This window comes from Malaya genurostris, chromosome 3 (assembly GCF_030247185.1).
Source record: "Malaya genurostris strain Urasoe2022 chromosome 3, Malgen_1.1, whole genome shotgun sequence".
Classification (NCBI taxonomy): domain Eukaryota; kingdom Metazoa; phylum Arthropoda; class Insecta; order Diptera; family Culicidae; genus Malaya; species Malaya genurostris.
The window spans coordinates 54,787,476-54,806,586 of record NC_080572.1 but is presented as its reverse complement, the minus strand read 5'-3'; the positions used below and the strand labels follow the sequence as shown (position 1 = coordinate 54,806,586).

Below are 19,111 nucleotides of genomic sequence, written 5' to 3'. Positions count from 1 at the left end.
TAATAATAATAATAATACAGTTTAATCTGTATATATTGCAACCCTGTTTCGCATGGCATATTATCACACGACCCCATACTAGTATAAAGATGTGTTCAACATCATCACTTTCGCTTTCGCATTGCCGTTCGTAATTGAATGTGTTAGTGACGGTACAAATTATTTTAATTTTCATCTTGATGAAAATCTACCTTTCTACCGGTTTTCGGTGCCATTGTGCTGACGGTGTCTCGTACGTCCAGAGTAGCCGCTTTAACTTAAATGACGCTATTTCTCACATCACATTTCATTTTATACCTGCTACTGGCAGCGGTGTACGGACAGCCCCTTTGTTAAATTTCTTTCCAGTTCGCAGAACGGGAAAAAGTGAGACGATAGCAAAATGTGAAAAAATGGCGCTTTTTAGCAATTCAAAAATGTAACGCACTTTGCGAATATTTTCCACCACGAGCATGATTTTTATCGTTTTGCACAGTGAAATTTTCACGCGACAGCTCATGGAAAAGGGCCATACGACGATGCTGGAGGAACTATCTAAAGAATGGCACGTCGAGCAAGTTTACAAATGATCAATGATTGTCAAATTTCGACCGCGAATGAATTGTACGAGTGGGCTAGGAAAGCATCTTCTCTACCCAATATTTCAGTCATATACAAATGTTCGGAAGATTATGTAAAAGCAGATAAACTTCTTAAAAATCGTTTCGAAAAATGTAAAAATCATTTCAACAACACAATCGTTTCACTATGTTGAGCCGCACGGAGACAAGGAATTAAAAATGAAAGGTTTCTCTTCCCAGGACACGTTTGAAGTATTGAGTTTTTGTAAACCAGAAAAACCAAATTATAGAAAAATTTCAACTGTGCAAAAACTTTTTGCCACCATTATTTTATTACTCACATAAATCCTTTGTTCTAATTTTACTCGCTTTCTGCCTGAACGTTGCTAACAATAAACTGACAAAGTTAGGATTCGATCTGTGGCGCGACATGTGTCGACAAGTTAAGCACGTATCCGAGCGAATTGCGCTGCGGTACGCTCCGCGCGTGCGTGTCGTAATTGAAAAATTCACTGCTCCGAAAGTATTGATCCTTCCACTCTGAAACTTTGCCAAGATTGAGTTAAACCCCTAAGACTTCTTTTTCCAACAAAAATAAAGAAAAAAAATTAGAAAGTTTGAATTTTTTTATTTGTTTATTAATTTTTAACTTTTGTCATTATATTAACTTTAAAGATTGTTTTATGGTATCGCTTATTTTAAAGCTAAGGAAAAGACGCACATTTTATGTCTTGGACGAATTTTTGTATCTTTATTATATTTTACAGTATAGGCTGTTGAAAAAAAGGCTTTTTTTAAGCGCGAAATTTAAAAAAATCATATCTCGAAAATTCCACGTACCATATTGAAATAAAAAACGTGATTAATCCACCTAGCAGTGAGATGATACCTTTTTTATCAATCCGCATGTGTTTTTTTCATGAATATTCTTCGGTGTTTTAGTTCTCATGACATCATTTTAATGACCGTCGTTTTAGGAAGCAGTTTGAGAATTCAGTCATTCTGACATTACCGTGTAATGTCGAAACTGCAAATCAATTCAAACGTGTGACAATCGATAGAACATTCCATGAGATGTCGAAGTAAATTCCACTTTAGAGTTTACGGTTATTCACGGTACTTCAAGAGCCGGTATTCAGGAACCACACTTTTAGAAAAAATGAAATTTACGCTTGACGTAAATTCAAGTATGCCGTAATTTCTTCGGTGATGACACAATACTACATCTACTAACATGTAAAAATAAATTTAGCGTCTGTATCGATGTAAGCTTCAGCTAAATTAACTGTGAAGTTAATGATATGACTTTTGTTTACATGCTTTGAATTGTGAATGTAAGTGAATCGCGACGCTCCTTTTATGTGCATCTATCAAGATGTACATTTTTTTAAGAGTGCAGCATAACCTAAACGGATTCGTATAGCCATAAATTAATATGACGAATGAACTGCAATAGTTTTGAGTCCAACTTTGAAGTTTTTTTGGGATGGAAATCTTCTATACTACTTTTCATATGAATCTGAGTTTGTAGAAAACGGTTTAGCCATCTCAGAGAAAATTGAGTGAAATTGTTTGTCACACACGCAATTGGTAATCTCGACGAACTGAGTCGTATGGTATATGGAAGTTATGTTCTTCCAGCATTTACAATTTAGAGCATTATACAAAAATGTCGATATCTCCGTTGAAAATGGATGGATTTTAACAATCTATGGCTTGTTGGATAGCTATTACCTTGTGGAATCTAAGTATAGAAACATATTCTGTTTTCAAGGTCAAGTGTGACAGATACTGTCAAAAAACTTAAAATTTTGACATAAAACTTCGTATAACTCAAAAAGTAAACATTCGATCTCAAAACCATTCAATAGCGTTCTGGGTGACGGGAAGACCTTTCATTTGCGACTAGTTTGATCAAAATCGGTCCAGCCATCTCTGAGATCTCGACCTCTTAGTTGACAACACACATACAGACACACACACATACACACACACGGACATTTGTTCAGTTCGTCGAGCTGAATCGATTGGTATATGTCATTCTAAATTTTCTAAAGTTTGAGCGAATTCTATACCTATTTTTTATATATATAAAAAAAGGTAAAAATACATGTCGAAAATTTTCGAGTTCTTTACCGAAAAAAAAATAGTTAGTTGAAAAAAAAATTGGGTGGCTGATTTTGCGTGGAATGCCCCATATATTATTTATTTATATACGAAATTAGTCTTAGATGAAATTAAAATTTTCTCACTGATTATTGCAATGTAACTACATATTTAACAAACATAAATATTTTAAATCTAAATATGTCCTTGTTCATTGTTAAATCGAATACTACCTTGATCACAACATTCCCGGAATCACCACCGTGTGGCCAGATTAGATTCATTTTTAGGTTGTCCATTGATATTGTATCAAATTTTCTGCTTGTTAACTGGACATTCGTAAAAGTTCAACTGTATTGAGTACAAACTGCGATTATGCACAATTTTCAAAATGAAACTTAATTTCGAACAACGAGTTTGCATTACATTTTGCGTTAAAAACGGTTTCAATGGTGCGACGACAATGCAAATGTTAGAAGAGTGTTTCGGCAACGATACTCTGAAGAAAACAGTCGTTAATCAGTGGAACGAACGTTTCAGAAGATGACGATGAGAGAGTTTTAAGTCGAAAAAGAATGCGATGGTCACAGTTTTCATTGATTACAAGGTGGTTGTGTATAATGCATTCCTTCCACAAGGCCAGACCGTCAACAAGGAGTATTGTTTGGGCGCTATGAGACGTTTGCGTGAAGCAAGTCGCCGAAAAAGACCAGATTTGTAGGCAAACAACTCGCGGATCTTGCACCGCGATAACGCACCGTCTTACAATGCCATCGTTATCCATGAATATTCGGCTAAAAACGAAACGAACACCGCTCAGCAACCATCGAATTCACCTGATTTGACTCTCTGCGACTTTCTCTTATTCGGTCGACTCAAGAAACCGCTCCGTGGAATGCGTTTCAGCGCCCGAGATGAGATTATTAAAAAATCGCAGATGGCCCCGATGTTTATACCGAAAACGAAATATAGAAAATGTTTCGAGGATTGCATCAAGCGCTGTCATTAGTGGGTTGCAGTCGATGAGGAGTACTTTGAAGGGGTTTTATCGATTTGGATGAATAATCTTGTATTTCTAATTTTCTGTATAAATACCGGGTACTTTTTGATCAAGGTAGTACGCTATATATAGGATTTTTTTTAATAAAACCTCTCCAAAAGCGTTGGGCAATCGATGCTATTTAAAAGCAAATCAAAAACAAACAGTGAAGATGCACAGAAGAAAAATTCGTCTGTTTTGTAGTGTAGGGGAAAGTATTTCAAAGCGCCCGTGCTGGCCAAAATGCCCCCTTCCTTTTTTAAGTATTCAAGACTTTTCTAAACAAAACTTTTATCACTAACACTATCTTTTCGTATGAACTTTCTGCTACGCAAGTTTGGTAGTTGTCGTTTGCTGGAAAATATGAAAAAACTGAAAATATCATTAGGCAGCTTTTCTATGTAAGATTTTGCTTCGACTAAATCACATCAAAATCCTTATCTTTGAACCATTTAAACCATTTTTTGCATGTTGCTTCTGATAGAACATGATCACCATGTGCATGAACAAGCGTTCGATGCGACTCTGTTACATTTTTCTTCAACTCTTCAAACAAAAAATTAATACATTTAGGGGTTTTTGGTTTGTACGTAAAGTATATATTTAGTTTAGATTTCTATAAAAAAAATCAATAATTTCTGCAAATTATAACTTTCTGGTAAAAAAATCGACGATTTAAACAGGATGCGAAAATATGATGTTGTTTGTTCAATGAATTCATATATATTAAATATGCCAACCAAACAAATAGAAATATGGCTCGTTCACACCGAATGTTTCTTATTGGCACATTTGTATCTTAACGCTCACTGCCTACGGTATAACTGGTACTCTAGATTGACCAATTTTGGTCCTATCCTATCATCCATTGTGAAATTCTTTTTTCTTCCCTTTTTATCTTAGACTCGCAGTTTATGATGAACTGTTATGCCACCCGGCAGTACTATATGTACCGCTAGTCTGTCGGAAAGTTTTCAATATTTACAGAACACTTTTCTCTTTAGTACTGTTTTTTGTGTTTGTTTCTGTTTTATGTGTCCTAAGCACAAAATAATATTAATCCTTAAATGAACCCATGTCATGTTTTAAATCGCATGGCTGATATAACTTTTTTGAGCTGCTGTGTGTAATCTATTCCGAATTCGCGTTGTATTTTAAATAAGAATATTATCCAAATAGTCCAACAAGAAATGAAATCTTAATAATTTGAGTTGAATTTCTTACTGGCGAGCAGTTTTTTTTTTGTTTGTAAATAGTTAGTAGTCACTGGGGGTCAGATTTGCATTATACGATGGATGAGGAAGCAATTCGGAGTGTAATTCGTTCAATTTAACTATCGTTGCCATCGACTTGTGAATCGGTGCATTGTAATGGTGAAACAGTGTTTTTTTCTTTGAAATATGATGTCCCTTCACCTTGATTTTTGAATTCAAACGATCTAAATGTATTTTCCTTTCTCAAGATAGTCGATGAAGATTATATCATCTGCAGCCCAATGCGCTGAAGCCATAACCTTCCCAGATGACTGTTGGGTCTTTGGACGCTTTGGAAGTGGTTCATCGGCTGCAGTCCACTCAGGTGATGATCGTTTTGATTCCGAAGTGAAGTGATGGATCCATGTTCCATCCATTGTTACATATCGATGCAAAAAAATCTGAATCATTAATTGTGAATATGGCCAAACACTGCTCTGAATCATCAATACGTCATTGTTTTTGATCAACTGTGACGCGGCACCTACTTTGGAAAGAGCTTTCTAATGGTCATGGCTCATGCATAATTGTGAACACACTGTTTTCTGATATTTTTACAGCCTGAACCATTTCATGTAATTTCAATTTACGATTACGTATAAACAATTTGTGGATATTTTTATGTTTTCCCAAGTAACTACCTCTATTGGACAACCAGAATGCTCACCATCATCTTAGAGCTTGAGCAGTGTGCCTTATAAATTATATTGTTAAATTAAAAAAAAAGGATCTACCACCACAACAATGCCATAAAAGAGATGGAAGTAACCTCGAACAATTGTACGAGTAGGATCCTCACATTAACAAAGATGAAATTGACTAGATATACGAAGAAATATCGAATGTGAAAGGAAGATAGAAACAATACTACATAAATGATTGCGATTATTCTCGAGCTTAGAGCGAACATTTATATAGTCGCCTGTAGCTTTTGCGTTTCATGAGACGAATTATCTTGATAACATACACACACGCAATGTTTTTCTTTTTTTTTATCTTGCTGTCGGTTTTGTGTAGTCTGATTCTGTTTGACCTGAGGCGGATTTCGGAAACATGTTTTTATTCGATGCTGATGATCTTCGCTGGATAAGTTTATTTTCATGTCCGAATGTACGTTCGTGCACGGTTCGTTTCGTTTTTGGTCGATTCCACACCTCTACTGGATCATAAATTTAACTGGATCACGTAAAGAAAAAGGAGAGAAAAAACACAGAGCAGTTGCTTTTCCTGATGCTTACGTTATTTTTAGCTGCCAGTTCCTAAGTTCGTCCATTGGAACAGGAGAATCAGCAGATCGATTTGCGAAAAGTTAGTTTTGTAGCTATGATTTCTGAAAGTATCACACAAATCTATAATAACAAAAAACTATCACGTATCATTTTCTTGCATCGTGGGTCTCCTAGTTCAATTTAAATAAATGACACCCCTCGGAATGTTTTGATTGGCGTAATAAATCAAACCCCTTTATGCTCTGCCATCCGCCACAATTAAGCAATATTTTGTAAAGATAATAAAATAAATCACTGCAGCAACGAGAAAAATAGCTGTCCTCTTAAATCTTGCATCGATTTCATCTTTCACTCTTATCATCAAAGTTCAATCGCCCGGAGGCGCCTTGATGTGCCCTCTCTGCTGGGCTTTCGAAGCATCGGAATTCATCCATAGAACGCTTTCTCTCCTTATCTGTCGCTCCACCATCCGCAGTTCGTTTCTCATCACCACCGTCAGGAAAAAGCCAATTCCTATCCATTTTTCCAACAAGTGTTTATTTTCACAATGTATCATGACGAGAAACTGCCTAGAGCAGATGAAAGATATGCTTTATAGTGCTAACCAGCCAGAACTCGTCCGTACGGCGTGGCTAAACCGCAATATCCGTGTGAAATTGGCATAAAAACAAATAAGAAAATAAATTCTAGATGTATTGCCTTTCTTTGGCACTTTAGCGCACCAGCTTTGGCATGCAGGCGAACACCGGCAGACTAGACAGACAGACAGACGGACAGGGAAGCCACACTAGCTAGTCACCAGCTACGATGGAGAAAGCCAAAGCCCTCGGGATAGCTCAGATGGAACTCTCCGGATAGGGAAATTATTTACTATAGAGTGCCAGTGCGACCGGCAGCGCCTTCACCAGAGCTTTACTTATCTATTGGCATCTCCGGCTTTCGAAGAGCGTCGTCTTCCTCGGGGTCCTCAAACCGGCGGCGAAGTGATTGCAGATATGTTGAGCCCAATCGAGCGGGTCGACTTTTTATAACTGGCCTATGATTTATGCTGCTGGTGTCCTTTTTGTGCTATTGCAGATGATTTCGTGGCGCAGATTGGCGTTCAGAATGCAGGCAGTAATGAATAGGGTACAAAAAGTCAAGAACTCTGGCGTGAACGCTATGACTCTAGAGAAAGAGAGGTCAAACTGCCGTTATGCGAATTGCGATCTGGTGTCTTGATCGTGGGACAGTGGATGTAGGTTGGGAACATTGCGTGATTGGTGCTTTTTAACGCTGGGAATGGGATGACCTTGCAATGTAATAAAAGTAGGTTTCGTCGGGGTTTTCATATTGATTTATCCGTGTGTGTTAAACGAAACTTCGATACACTGAGTGTTTCGATTCTTTACAATTTGAGGAATTTGCACGTTTTTAATCGGCACTTTCTCCTCGAAGAACCAAACAATCTATAAATTTCAAAATTATAATTGTGTTTTCATGCTTTGTTTCCTTCAACTTAATAGTTATTGATTCAACTAACTGTTGATTTTATTATAATCACATAAAAAGACTCCGTTGCACTGCTAAACAATAAGACTTTTTTATTATATTTTTAAGAAATTCGAAAATTTACGTCAAAAAATCCCAAACTCTCCGGTACAGTTTTCGAAGGACTTTCTAGTCAAGCGTTCATCTCAGAATTTTACTAATGAACAAACAAATCTTCTCTATCTTGGGCTAAATTATGCAGATACGAATAACTGCAATATTTCTTTTTCTCAAATTAATGACGCCAGAACTATCGTAGCTGATGTCATTAGAAATTCTTCATTGAATAATTCACAAAGCGTAGATGAAAAAGAAGTAGTAAACACTGTCCAAGAAAGTATGGACGCAACCAAAAACCGCTGCCATTTCGCAATGGTTCAGAATGTGTCAATTTTTATGGCTGCGTCCTGTTGTTTACACTCTTCTCTAACCCCTTGTGCAGTTGTTTATTCGTTTTCATTAGTTTGTTTCGAAATGCGCGGACTTTCAGCAGAATAACGTCGAAAAATTGTGTACAAACGGTGCACAGAACGCGGACTGTCACTGAGAAAGATAGCAAAAATGGAAGGAGTAAGTGAAAAAGCCGTGCGAAATGCAATAAGGAAGTTCGGTGAGGATAACACCTTTGAAGATAAACCAAAAACGGGTCGAAAAAAAAGTCCTGCTAACCCTCAGTGGGATAAACGTATACTGAAGGCGTTCGAGCAAAAGAAGGAGGTTTCAGTTCGGGATGTAGCCAAAAAAGTGGGCACTTCGAAGTCAAATGTTCTTCGTGCTAAAAACGTTTGAATCTTCGAACCTATAAGAAGCAGAAACAATCAAAACGTAGTCCGGAACAAGCAGCATCGATCAGGCCGAGGGTTCGAAAGCTGTACAATACGATTCTTGCTGGAAATTTTAACTGCATAATTATGAACGATGAAACCTACGTGAAACTCGATTACAAACCCTCCATGGCTTCATGTATGCGGATCCCAAGGAATCCACCTTTCACGCTGGTATCACAAGTTTATTGGATTATTATAGCGTACATTTGTTGCAACAATGTAATCAAGTCAGGAACGAAAACAATAGATTACTTGATCTTTGTTTTTCGAGTATTTCCGACAAAGCTCCCAAGATTGTACACTGTTCTGTTGGCAATCAATAAAATAAAGGCTAGCACCTCTTTAGGGCCAGATGGTATACCGGCGATTGTTCTGCGAAAATGCTCAGCTAGTTTAGCAGCACCTTTTAAGTCTTTGTTCCTCAAATCGCTAACTGCCGGAATATTTCCCGATCTGTGGAAGTCCTCCTTTATGTTTCCAGTTCATAAAAACTGAATAAAAAACTTGTTGACAACTACCGTGGGATTGCATTTCTCAGCGCCATTCCAAAGCTTTTTGAAATGATCGTTCTTGAGCCAATTTTCAATCATCGTAAACAGTATATTGTACAGGCTCAACATGAATTTATGCCAAAACGTTCTACTGCTACAAATCTGCTTTCGCATACGAATTGTGTTACAAATTCTATGTCCGTTGGTTATCAAACAGACGTCATTTACACGGATCTGTCGGCAACCTTCGATAAAATAATTCACGCTATCGCCATTGCTAAACTAGACAAACTCGGTTTTGGCTCGAACGTACTTAGCTGGATTGAGTCATACCTAAGCGATCGACGTCTTGCCGTAAGAATCGGTGATTCTGTATCTGATGAGTTTTTCGCTTCTTCCGGAATTCCACAAGGCAGTCATCTAGGACCACTGATATTCTTGCTGTACTTTAACGATGTGAATTTTGTCCTGGAAGGTGCGCGGCTTTCATTTGCTGATGATCTAAAAATGTATAACATAATCCGGTAATTAGATGATGCTGTATTCCTGCAACGCCAACTGTTAATTTTTGCTGACTGGTGTGAGATCAATCGAATGATTCTAAATCCGCAGAAATGTTCGATCATAACATTCACACGAACGAAAAATCCTGTTCGTTTTGAATACTGCATTGGTGACTGCAATTGAAAGGCGACATGTGTGAAATATCTTGGCATTTTCCTCGATGAGCAGCTGACGTTTAAGCAACATGTTAGCTACATAGTTGCGAAAGCTTCCCGATGCTTGGGATTTGTAATACGGATAACCAAAAACTTCAATGATATTTACTGCCTGAAAACTGTTTACTGTTCGCTGGTACGGTCTATTCTTGAATATTGCTCAGTGGTATGGAACCCTTACTATCTCAACGGTGTCAATCGGATCGAATCGATACAACGCAGATTTATTCGCTTTGCACTGCGCCGGTTGCCTTGGAATAATCCACATCAGATCCCGAGTAATGAAAGTCGAGCGATGTTAATTGGAATTGACACACTGCATGTTCGACGTGATTTATCACGAGCAATGACAATATCTGATATTTTAACTGATAGGATCGATTGCCCCGCATTTCTTAGCGAAATCAATTCAAAAGTTCGATTACGTGTTCCTCGTAACAGTATGTTCCTTCGCTTGTAATTTCGTCGCACTAATTATGGAATTAACGGTGCTATTACAGGAATGCAGCGGTTCTTCAACAGAGTTCCATCGGGATTTGATTTCCATCTGCCACGCCGTGCCATACGATCTAAGTTTTTAAATATACTAAGAAATAATCATTTGGACTAAATTATGTCTGTTGATTCAAATAAATAAATAAATAAATAAAAACCCTTGCCGGGACCACAATATTATACGGTGTGAGAAGGGCAAGTGTTAAACCAGTCCGAGACATCGATTGAAGTCGAAAAATTTAGTAAGAATGCTATGGTCTGGCAAGCAATTTGTAACTGCGGTAAGATTTCGTAACCCTTCATCACAACTGCTTCAATAAACAGCGAAATATACATCAAGGAATGTTTACAAAAACGACTTCTACCCATTATTCAAAGCCACAAGGATCCTGTTGTCTTCTGACGAGATCTTGCTTCTTGCCACTACTCGAAATAAACGGTAGAATGGTCATGTCACTTTCGTCCCAAAAGACATGAATCCAAAAAAATGCCACAACTTCGACCAATTGAGGAATTTTGGGCATTAACGAAGGCACATCTTAGGAAACATGCCTCGGCAGCCGAAACCATTCAACAGTTCGAAAGAGATTGGAAAAAGTGTCAAAACTTGTCGACAACAAGTCTGTGCAGAATTTAATGAGGAACGTTCGCAAAAAGGTGCGCCAGCTAGTCTACAATGGCTAAGTAGCAAATGTTGAGAATAATACTCTGTTGTTGTAGTCTAGTATTATCAGTATATCGAATAAAATTTGAATATCAAACACTTGTGAATTATTTACAGCGAAATCAAAGTGCGTCCATACTTTCTGGGACAGTCTTTATGGACAAACAAGTTTAATCAAGTGTACTTCAACGTACAAAAATAAAATATAGTTACACAGTTCCGATAAAAAATAGCTGCTGCGGCTAGTTTTCCGGGAAGTACAAAACGGGCGAACCGACTCCTAAGTAGCAAATGTAACTTATTGAAATTTCAAGATGTTCTACATTTTTTTAGAATTGGTATTTATGTTAGATATGTTCAGAAAGTATTTTGAATATAATTAAATCGGTTATGCAACTAATCATTGTTAAGTTTCACAATACTACCAATCACTGTAAAACAGGTTTAAGTACATCTAAAACAATTGTGCAACGAATCGCCTACTTGTTCATGTTTCACTACCAGTTATACAAGTTCTGCAAAAGTTTTCACATCGTCATGTAAAATGGAAGTAATTATAACAATTGTGCACCAGTTCGGGTTTACATCTCATCCAAGTCAGTCGATAAAACAAAACCGCTTACGTTGAGGACAGACGAAACCAAGTACAGTATTGTGTAGTGAACAATAGACCTCGAAAATGAGCGAACCAAACGAACAAAAGCTACCGCCGGTACGAAAGAATACAATTACTGTTGACTTCAGACAGTGCAAATTTCGACCTTCGATACGAGAACTTGAAGGTTTGCTTAAGAAGCAAATGCATCTTGACATTAAACGTGTGCATTTACTTCAATGCAATAAGACGAATAATGTTGTTTACATCCAGTTTTATAAAGAGTTGGATGCAATTCAATTCGCTAAAGACAATAATAATGTGCACTATGGGGAGCGTGAAAATATCAAGTACAACATTCCAGTATATATGGAAGATAGTGCTATAGAAGTGCGTGTGCATGATCTTCCCTCAAGCGTCATCGATCCTTATATTCGCGCAACTATGTCCCGATACGGAGAGATTCTCTCTATCGAAAAAGAAAAGTGGAAGAATTTTTTCCCCGGTATTCTAAATGGCGTACGTTTGTTACGCATATGCTTGAGGAGGCCTATACCTTCTTATGTGACATTCGGTCAGAATACAAGAATACCATGCAAATCACTTGTTACCTATGACAATCAGATGGCCACATGTCAATATTGCCAAAAATCTGTTCACTACGGTAAGCCATGTGATAAACCGGACAAGGAGACAACTATACCAAAGGACAATGGTGCTTCCTTCACATCAACCCCAAGCAACCCCAGTATACCTGTGACAGTCACCAACAACAGGGAAGTATCCCCTTCAATGAAACCATCCAACGTAACCCCTATAGAATAAAATACACTAGCTGCAGTTAACAGCTTACCATCCAACCAACCAGCAACTGCAAACAATGTACAACAAGGCGCATCTACAGCAACTAGCAACGAAATCAACAACAATACAACGGCAATGGATGACGAGATGAACCACGAACAAACTGCCCCTCAATCCTCGCAGGAGGAAAATGGAAGCTCCTCTCCCCCTAGAAAAAGGGTGACAAAGAGATCCAATACAAAAAAATTTGTATCTAAAAACTCAGCTAAATCGGCCACGTAAAGCTTGTACGCAAATAGGCCTGAATAAAATATCTTTTAAATAAAAAAAACCCTTCTTTATCCACCTAGTGGTGTGATAATGTCTTTCTCTTCTTTCATAACAGTCTCATGAAAATATGTTTCATACTTTTAAAAAATAATTTTGGATACTAATTTTGACACCAATTGATTCAGATTGATTCGAGTTGTTCACAAAAGCATGCTTCAGTGTTTATGTCACACAGTCAGCATCATTTTTACAAACTAGTGCTTGACATTTGCGTTGCTTATTTGTATGAGAACAGTGACACTAATCTAAAAAAAGCCTTCTCAGTCCACTTAGTGGAATTTTCATATATCTTGAAAAATCACCATAGGGGGAGTACATGAAATTTTCGAAATCGAAAAAAAAAATTTTAATGCCAAATGGCTTAGAATTGCATGAAACGTCGAGATTTAGTGTTATCTCAAAAAAAAATTTTTTTGAAAAAATCGACTTTTTGGGACTTAGAAAAAATAAAAAGTCCCAGAAAGTTGATATTTTCAAAAAAAAAATTTTTTGAGACGACACTAAATTTCGATGTTCCTTGCAGTTTAAGAGTGTCGGCATCAAAAAAAAATTTTCGATTTTGGAAATTTCATGTACTCCCCCCTATGGTGCTTTTTCAAGATCGAAAATTTTCAAATCTTAACCGCAGGGCAGCACCCCTTACGCATGTCCGATTTAGCTCTAATTTTGCATGAGGACATTTTTCGAGGTGCTTAAACTTTTGAGCACTAGCGCTTCACGAAATTAGAGGTGATCCCAAAATATCGGCACCCTTATATACATTATAGCGGTAAAAATCAACGTGTTTTGTCGGTTACGTCACTTATACAATCATATCTCCGGAACCAAAAGTCATAGCTATTTGATCTTCGAACTTGATCAATGGCCCAACAGTAGCTTTCAAACGAGCTTAAGTTTATTAAAATCGGTTCAGTCATCTCTGAGAACCTTGCACGGTAAAAAAAAACAACACGTTTTGTCGGTTACGTCATTTATACCATCATATCTCCGGAACCAAAAGTCATAGCTATTTCATATTCGAACTTGATCAATGGCGCGACAGTAGCTTTCAAACGAGCTCAAGTTTGTTAAAATCGTTTCAGTCATCTGTGAGAAAATTGAGCGTTAAAAATAGCTTCGAAACGTGCACACACACATACACACACAGACATTATCCGATCTCGTCGAACTGAGTCGAATGGTATATAACACTATGGGTTTCCGAGGCTCCGTTCGAAAGTCGGTTTTTCCAGCAATTCTAATACCTTTCTATAGAGAAAGGCAAAAACAATTGTGCAACTTATAAAAATTTTCCAAACTGTCATAATTGTATCGGACACAGGAAGGAAGCCGTCGTACTAACTACGGAATCAACGGTGCCGTTATTGGATTGCAGCGAACCTTCAATGGCGTATCTTTGGGATTCGATTTCCATTTTCCTCGTAGCAGAATAAAAGCAAATTTTTTGAATATTCTTAGAAATAATCATTAGGACTTTAGTTTGTCTGTTGATTGAATATATATGTGGATATATATATATATATATATATATATATATATATATATATATATATATATATATATATATATATATATATATATATATATATATATATATATATATATATATATATACATATATATATATATATATATATATATATATATATATATATATATATATATATATATATATATATATATATATATATATATATATATATATATATATATATATATATATATATATATATATATATATATATATATATATATATATATATAAATACATATAAATATATGTGGATTGGCTGTTTTTGGCACGTAACTGTTGGTCCGGAATGCTCGGCAGAGATGCTCCTTCGGTATTGCAGTATGGAAAACCAGATCCGAAAACTGTTTAGAGTTTTTGAGCACGTATGTTTCATAGTCCATCATGGTACAAGAAAATTTTTGCAAAAAAAATGGTGTAACGCTTTTTTGAACGATTTTCAGCAGTGAAATTGAGCTTTGTCGTCACGGTTGGATATCTTTAGCAATTTGTACGTTTTCAGTCCTTGCCTTTGTTTTACTTTTTGTATGTATAATTTTGACTTCCCAACTTTGTGAGCCACATTTTGCACTGAAAGATTTTTTTCTCACTAATGACTATCACCTTTTTGTCCATTTGTCAGGAGCCAAAAGAAAACACGGTACTTATCGGGAGTTTAAGGTTCTTGGCGCGTTTCCAGATCGCGTACCGATAGATTCGAATTTAGCTGCACTTAATTCCAAGCCTTTTTACTGAATCTAACAAGAATGTAAACATGTTATAGTACTAACTAAAGTAAGTGTTCCAGTTGTCACATAAATGAAAAGTTCCAGCCATCCGAGAAAAAACTCAAAATCTACATCGAAAGATGTGTCCGAAATTTTACATGGACAGAATGTATTCACTATTTCTGTTCGGTTTGAGTCACCTTATGTTGATAAAATTTCTCTATGACTAATCAGTAGCAACTGTATTTGGGCAACATCTCCGAAGTTTTGAGTCTTGCATTAGCATTTTGTTCCTAAACCTTTTTGTTAAAATCACGCATTTTACATGGTGGGATCTCGGGTACAACCCGTAACCTGTTCGTCCGTTTTTCACATTTTTCTCCAGGTTTCTACTGATTCTTAAACCTACTGGATGCAAACAAATCATTTGTCGAGTTTCCATAAAAAAGGTTTCATCTCATTCTGAGGTGGACTGAATATGTTTTTTATCAGCATCATCTTACTTGCACTGCATAGTGTGGCAATCTTCCGACTGCATATACCGTATCTGAAAAAATAATTTGGAGCGCAGGTGCCATGCGTAAGTCATTTGTATTAGTTTATAACTCATTCGAATGAAATCTTATCTTCAAAAGCTGAAATTGTTATCCGTGGATGAATGGCGATAATTTGACTGGTAATATATTACCAGTATTCTATTTAATCGATTAGTATTTACACTACTTGCGTCGACTAACGGCAGTAATATGTGCTCCAGTTGTTCAAACAGAGCTAAAGGATGGTGGTTTTTCGGTATTTCAGTATTAGCCATTGGCCTTGCTCTAATTTTCGGATTTGCTTGGCCGCAGCTCGTCCGAAGTGAGATAGAGAAGCAGTTTGTGTTGCAACCCGGTTCGCAAATATTCGACAACTGGATGGAAGCTCCGGTACCGATGTTCCTGGAAGTGTACTTATGGAACTGGACCAATACAGAGGATTATCGTAGTGACAATTACAAACCTCGTCTAGAACAACTTGGTCCGTATACTTTCCGGGAAGTTCATGAACGCGTAGATTTGCAGTGGAATGATGATTACACATTAACATTCTACCAGAAGCGGATCTGGTACTACGAACCAGAGCTTTCCGATGGAGATTTTGAAAATGACATAGTAATATCGATTAACCCTGTTCTGCTGGTAAGTCAGCACATGTAATCAGTGCGGTAAAACTTCATTTCGATCGAATATTGTTATATCCTTTCTTAATCATTTTATTTTTGTTGCCGAAGCTTCCAAAATTTTTCAAGTATTTCAGTTATCAGATTGGTTTACCTTTCATCCATTATCTTGAACCAATTCGAATGTTTACATGAACCTCACTTGCTCTCTCATCGAATTGTAAGAGATATTTTGTTTCTTCAAGAAATAAAATGATGGTTGTTAAACTGAGCTTCGGTAGAATGAGAAACGATGTAATAATAACTTCAAATACATTTTTTACGATGAACGTAAATTTGAAATAGGCACAGCATTTTGGGAATACCTAAATAAAACTTTGGTTGTTATTTGCAGTCTGTTGGTTACGCCACCATGAACAATCCTTTGCAGTCGTTTTTAGATTTGATGATTAGCGCTAGTCCGCACATCATAAATTCACCCTTCTACGTAGTACCAGTAAAGAAGATCCTGTTCGAAGGTTACGATGATTACTTTCTCACATCGTTACTGGAAATAGCGAAGGAAAATCCGGGGATTGTAGATGCCATTGAACTACCACAATTCGATAAATTTGGTTGGTTCTATGGGCGAAACGAGAGCGAAACCTATGATGGAAGTTACACCATTGGAACCGGTGTAGATTCCTTCGATACGATGGGAATGATGCACCGTTGGAACAACGTGAAGCAAACCCAGTTCTTTCGGGGTGAATGTGGTTTGGTTCATGGTTCTACGGGTGAACTGTGGCCACCGTTTCAAGAGGTACAGAAATCTAATGTCTCCGTATTTTCTCCGGATATCTGCAGTGTTATGACCCTCGAATTCGACGGCGTCTACAGTTCCCATGGTATCGATGGATACAAGTGGAAGGGTAATGAGCGACCATTTGATAATGGACACACGTACAGTGAAACTGAATGTCAATGCACTGCACTAGCCACTGAGTGTCCTGTATTTGCTGCTGGTGTGCTAGATGTGTCACGGTGTAAATCGGGAGCCCCGGCAACTGTGTCCTACCCACATTTCTATCTGGCCGATCCGATCTATCGACAAGATGTCGACGGCATGGAACCAAACAAAGAACAGCACGAATTCTTGCTAGCACTAGAACCTCATACCGGAGTACCACTTTCGGTGAAGGCCCAGTTGCAAGTCAATCTTGTAGTGAAAAAATATGGAATTACGTGAGTTTCAACGTTTTATGCTATAATAAAAAAAAAGAGAATGAAGTCCTACGAAATTTTTCAGTTTACTCGATGGGATCCCAGATGTGATGCTACCGATTCTATGGTTCAGACAAAAAGCGGATCTATCGGAAGAGCTTGCAAGTGATGTAAAGGTATATGCAAGGATGTAAGAGTCACAGTTCCAACAATATAACATAATTTTCAAATTTCAGCTTCTTCTTATACTACCGGATATTGGAATATATATTGGCATTGGGCTGGCCGTTGTAGGAGTAATATGTGTAGGATTCACAATATTTTTCTGTTTGCGAGTAAGGTGGAACAAGAACTAGTAGAATTGAAAATAATTCGGTTTTTACGAGATACATTTTTTAATTCAATATATTTTTTATTCGGCTTACAGTTACTTTTTTAAACTAACTAAATACAAGGATGTTTACATTTTTCAAATAAAAAGATTTATTCATGAATTTTCAATATTTAATAATTAAAGGAAACATGACAAGAAATAATAGTTACGTATAGAAAAATATATATGAAATTTACACGACAGGAAAATCAATAGTAACATGGAGTAAACATGGGTTGAATCGAAAGTTTGATTGAAAACCATCATCGAAGCAACACTAGATTCGATCGCAGTATCAGTATCAGTATCTTTCAATTAACGCTTAGTTTTGCGATTAAATTATATTCACGCGTACAGAATTGTAAAGTAAGTTTAAGTTTAATTGTCTGCTTCAAAAATGGATGCATGAAATTAGATGTCAATTCACAAAATATTTTTATCTGATGGATGGGAATTTGAGAAAAGTAACTAATAGGTTCTACAATGAACTACATTGTGTCTTATATTTCTAGAAATTCAGATAATGCTAGAATGAAAACGCCGAAGATGCGCGTCTAAGGTGTAGTGATTAGACTCGTGTCAAGACATAATACAAAAGAAATCGCAACTCACGTTCATCTTCCTGAACCAATGTTCCGTCGATACCCTAAGGACAACAATTCAAGTTCCGCGTTGCTCTATTTAGTTCGCCAACTTTCGAGTGTGCTTCGACGAGTAATGATGAAAAGCTCGTTGAAGTAGTCATAGGATGGTTTTGGTATATCATGGGTACCGGTTTGTGGTATCACGAGTATCTCCAAATGTTTCCCAGTTTCGAATTCTTTCGGAGATATAGTTGTTTGAATTTACGCGCGCCAAGCCAACGTTTAAAGCGTCTCAGATTTGAAGCCCCTTCACACGATCAACATACCTTATGATGAAAAAAGAACCGGAATTTTCATTTTAAAATTCCCGCGCTTGTCCAATCGGTAAACTTTTAATCTCTCAACGTTGGCAACACTTTTATACACATACTGTCAAAGTTTTTGTTTGGCGTCTGTACAAAGAAGTTGAAAAATTTTCGTGTGGCGATTTTTATAATGGATGAAAATTTAGAACAACGTGCGTGCATCAAATTTTGTGTTGCAAATGGATTTAAGTGTTCCGAAACGTTGAAAATGTTAGAAAAGGCCTTTGGTGAATCGTGTCTAGGAAAAACACAGGCATACGAGTGGTATAAACGCTTCAAAGGTGGTCGTACAAGCTTGGATCATGATGAGATCCCTGGCCGCCCAACAACATCTGTTACTGAAGAAAACATTGAATCGGCGAAGCAAATCGGGCATCTCTTATGGATCAGCCGAACACATTTTAACTGATGTTTTGGGTTTGAAACGCGTCGCTTCTCGGCTGGTGCCAAAAGAGCTGAATTTCTTTCAAAAACAGCGTCGTGTTGATGTGGCCAAAGAGATGATTTCCAACGCAGATAGTGACCCCACATTCATCGAATGCATCAT

General features: G+C 37.1%; 1 protein-coding gene across 1 annotated transcript; it reads left to right on the top strand.

Annotated features, from left to right (window-relative positions):
* The first annotated feature begins 15,608 nt into the window (after positions 1-15,608).
* Positions 15,609-18,017, top strand: LOC131437587 (protein croquemort-like). Its single transcript, XM_058607043.1, has 4 exons — positions 15,609-16,058; positions 16,434-17,263; positions 17,328-17,418; positions 17,479-18,017. The coding sequence occupies exons 1-4, from the start codon at positions 15,627-15,629 to the stop codon at positions 17,596-17,598; spliced, it is 1,473 nt and encodes a 490-aa protein (XP_058463026.1). The 5' UTR covers positions 15,609-15,626; the 3' UTR covers positions 17,599-18,017.
* Positions 18,018-19,111: the final 1,094 nt, after the last annotated feature.

What these genes read in the sequence shown, in the direction of transcription:
- LOC131437587 (XM_058607043.1), top strand. Translation starts at nt 15,627, where the DNA reads ATGTGCTCCAGTTGTTCAAACAGAGCTAAAGGATGGTGGTTTTTCGGT. An exon ending in CGATTAACCCTGTTCTGCTG is followed by an intron (nt 16,059 to 16,433) that starts GTAAGTCAGCAC and finishes TGTTATTTGCAG; the next exon opens with TCTGTTGGTTACGCCACCAT. An exon ending in GTGAAAAAATATGGAATTAC is followed by an intron (nt 17,264 to 17,327) that starts GTGAGTTTCAAC and finishes GAAATTTTTCAG; the next exon opens with TTTACTCGATGGGATCCCAG.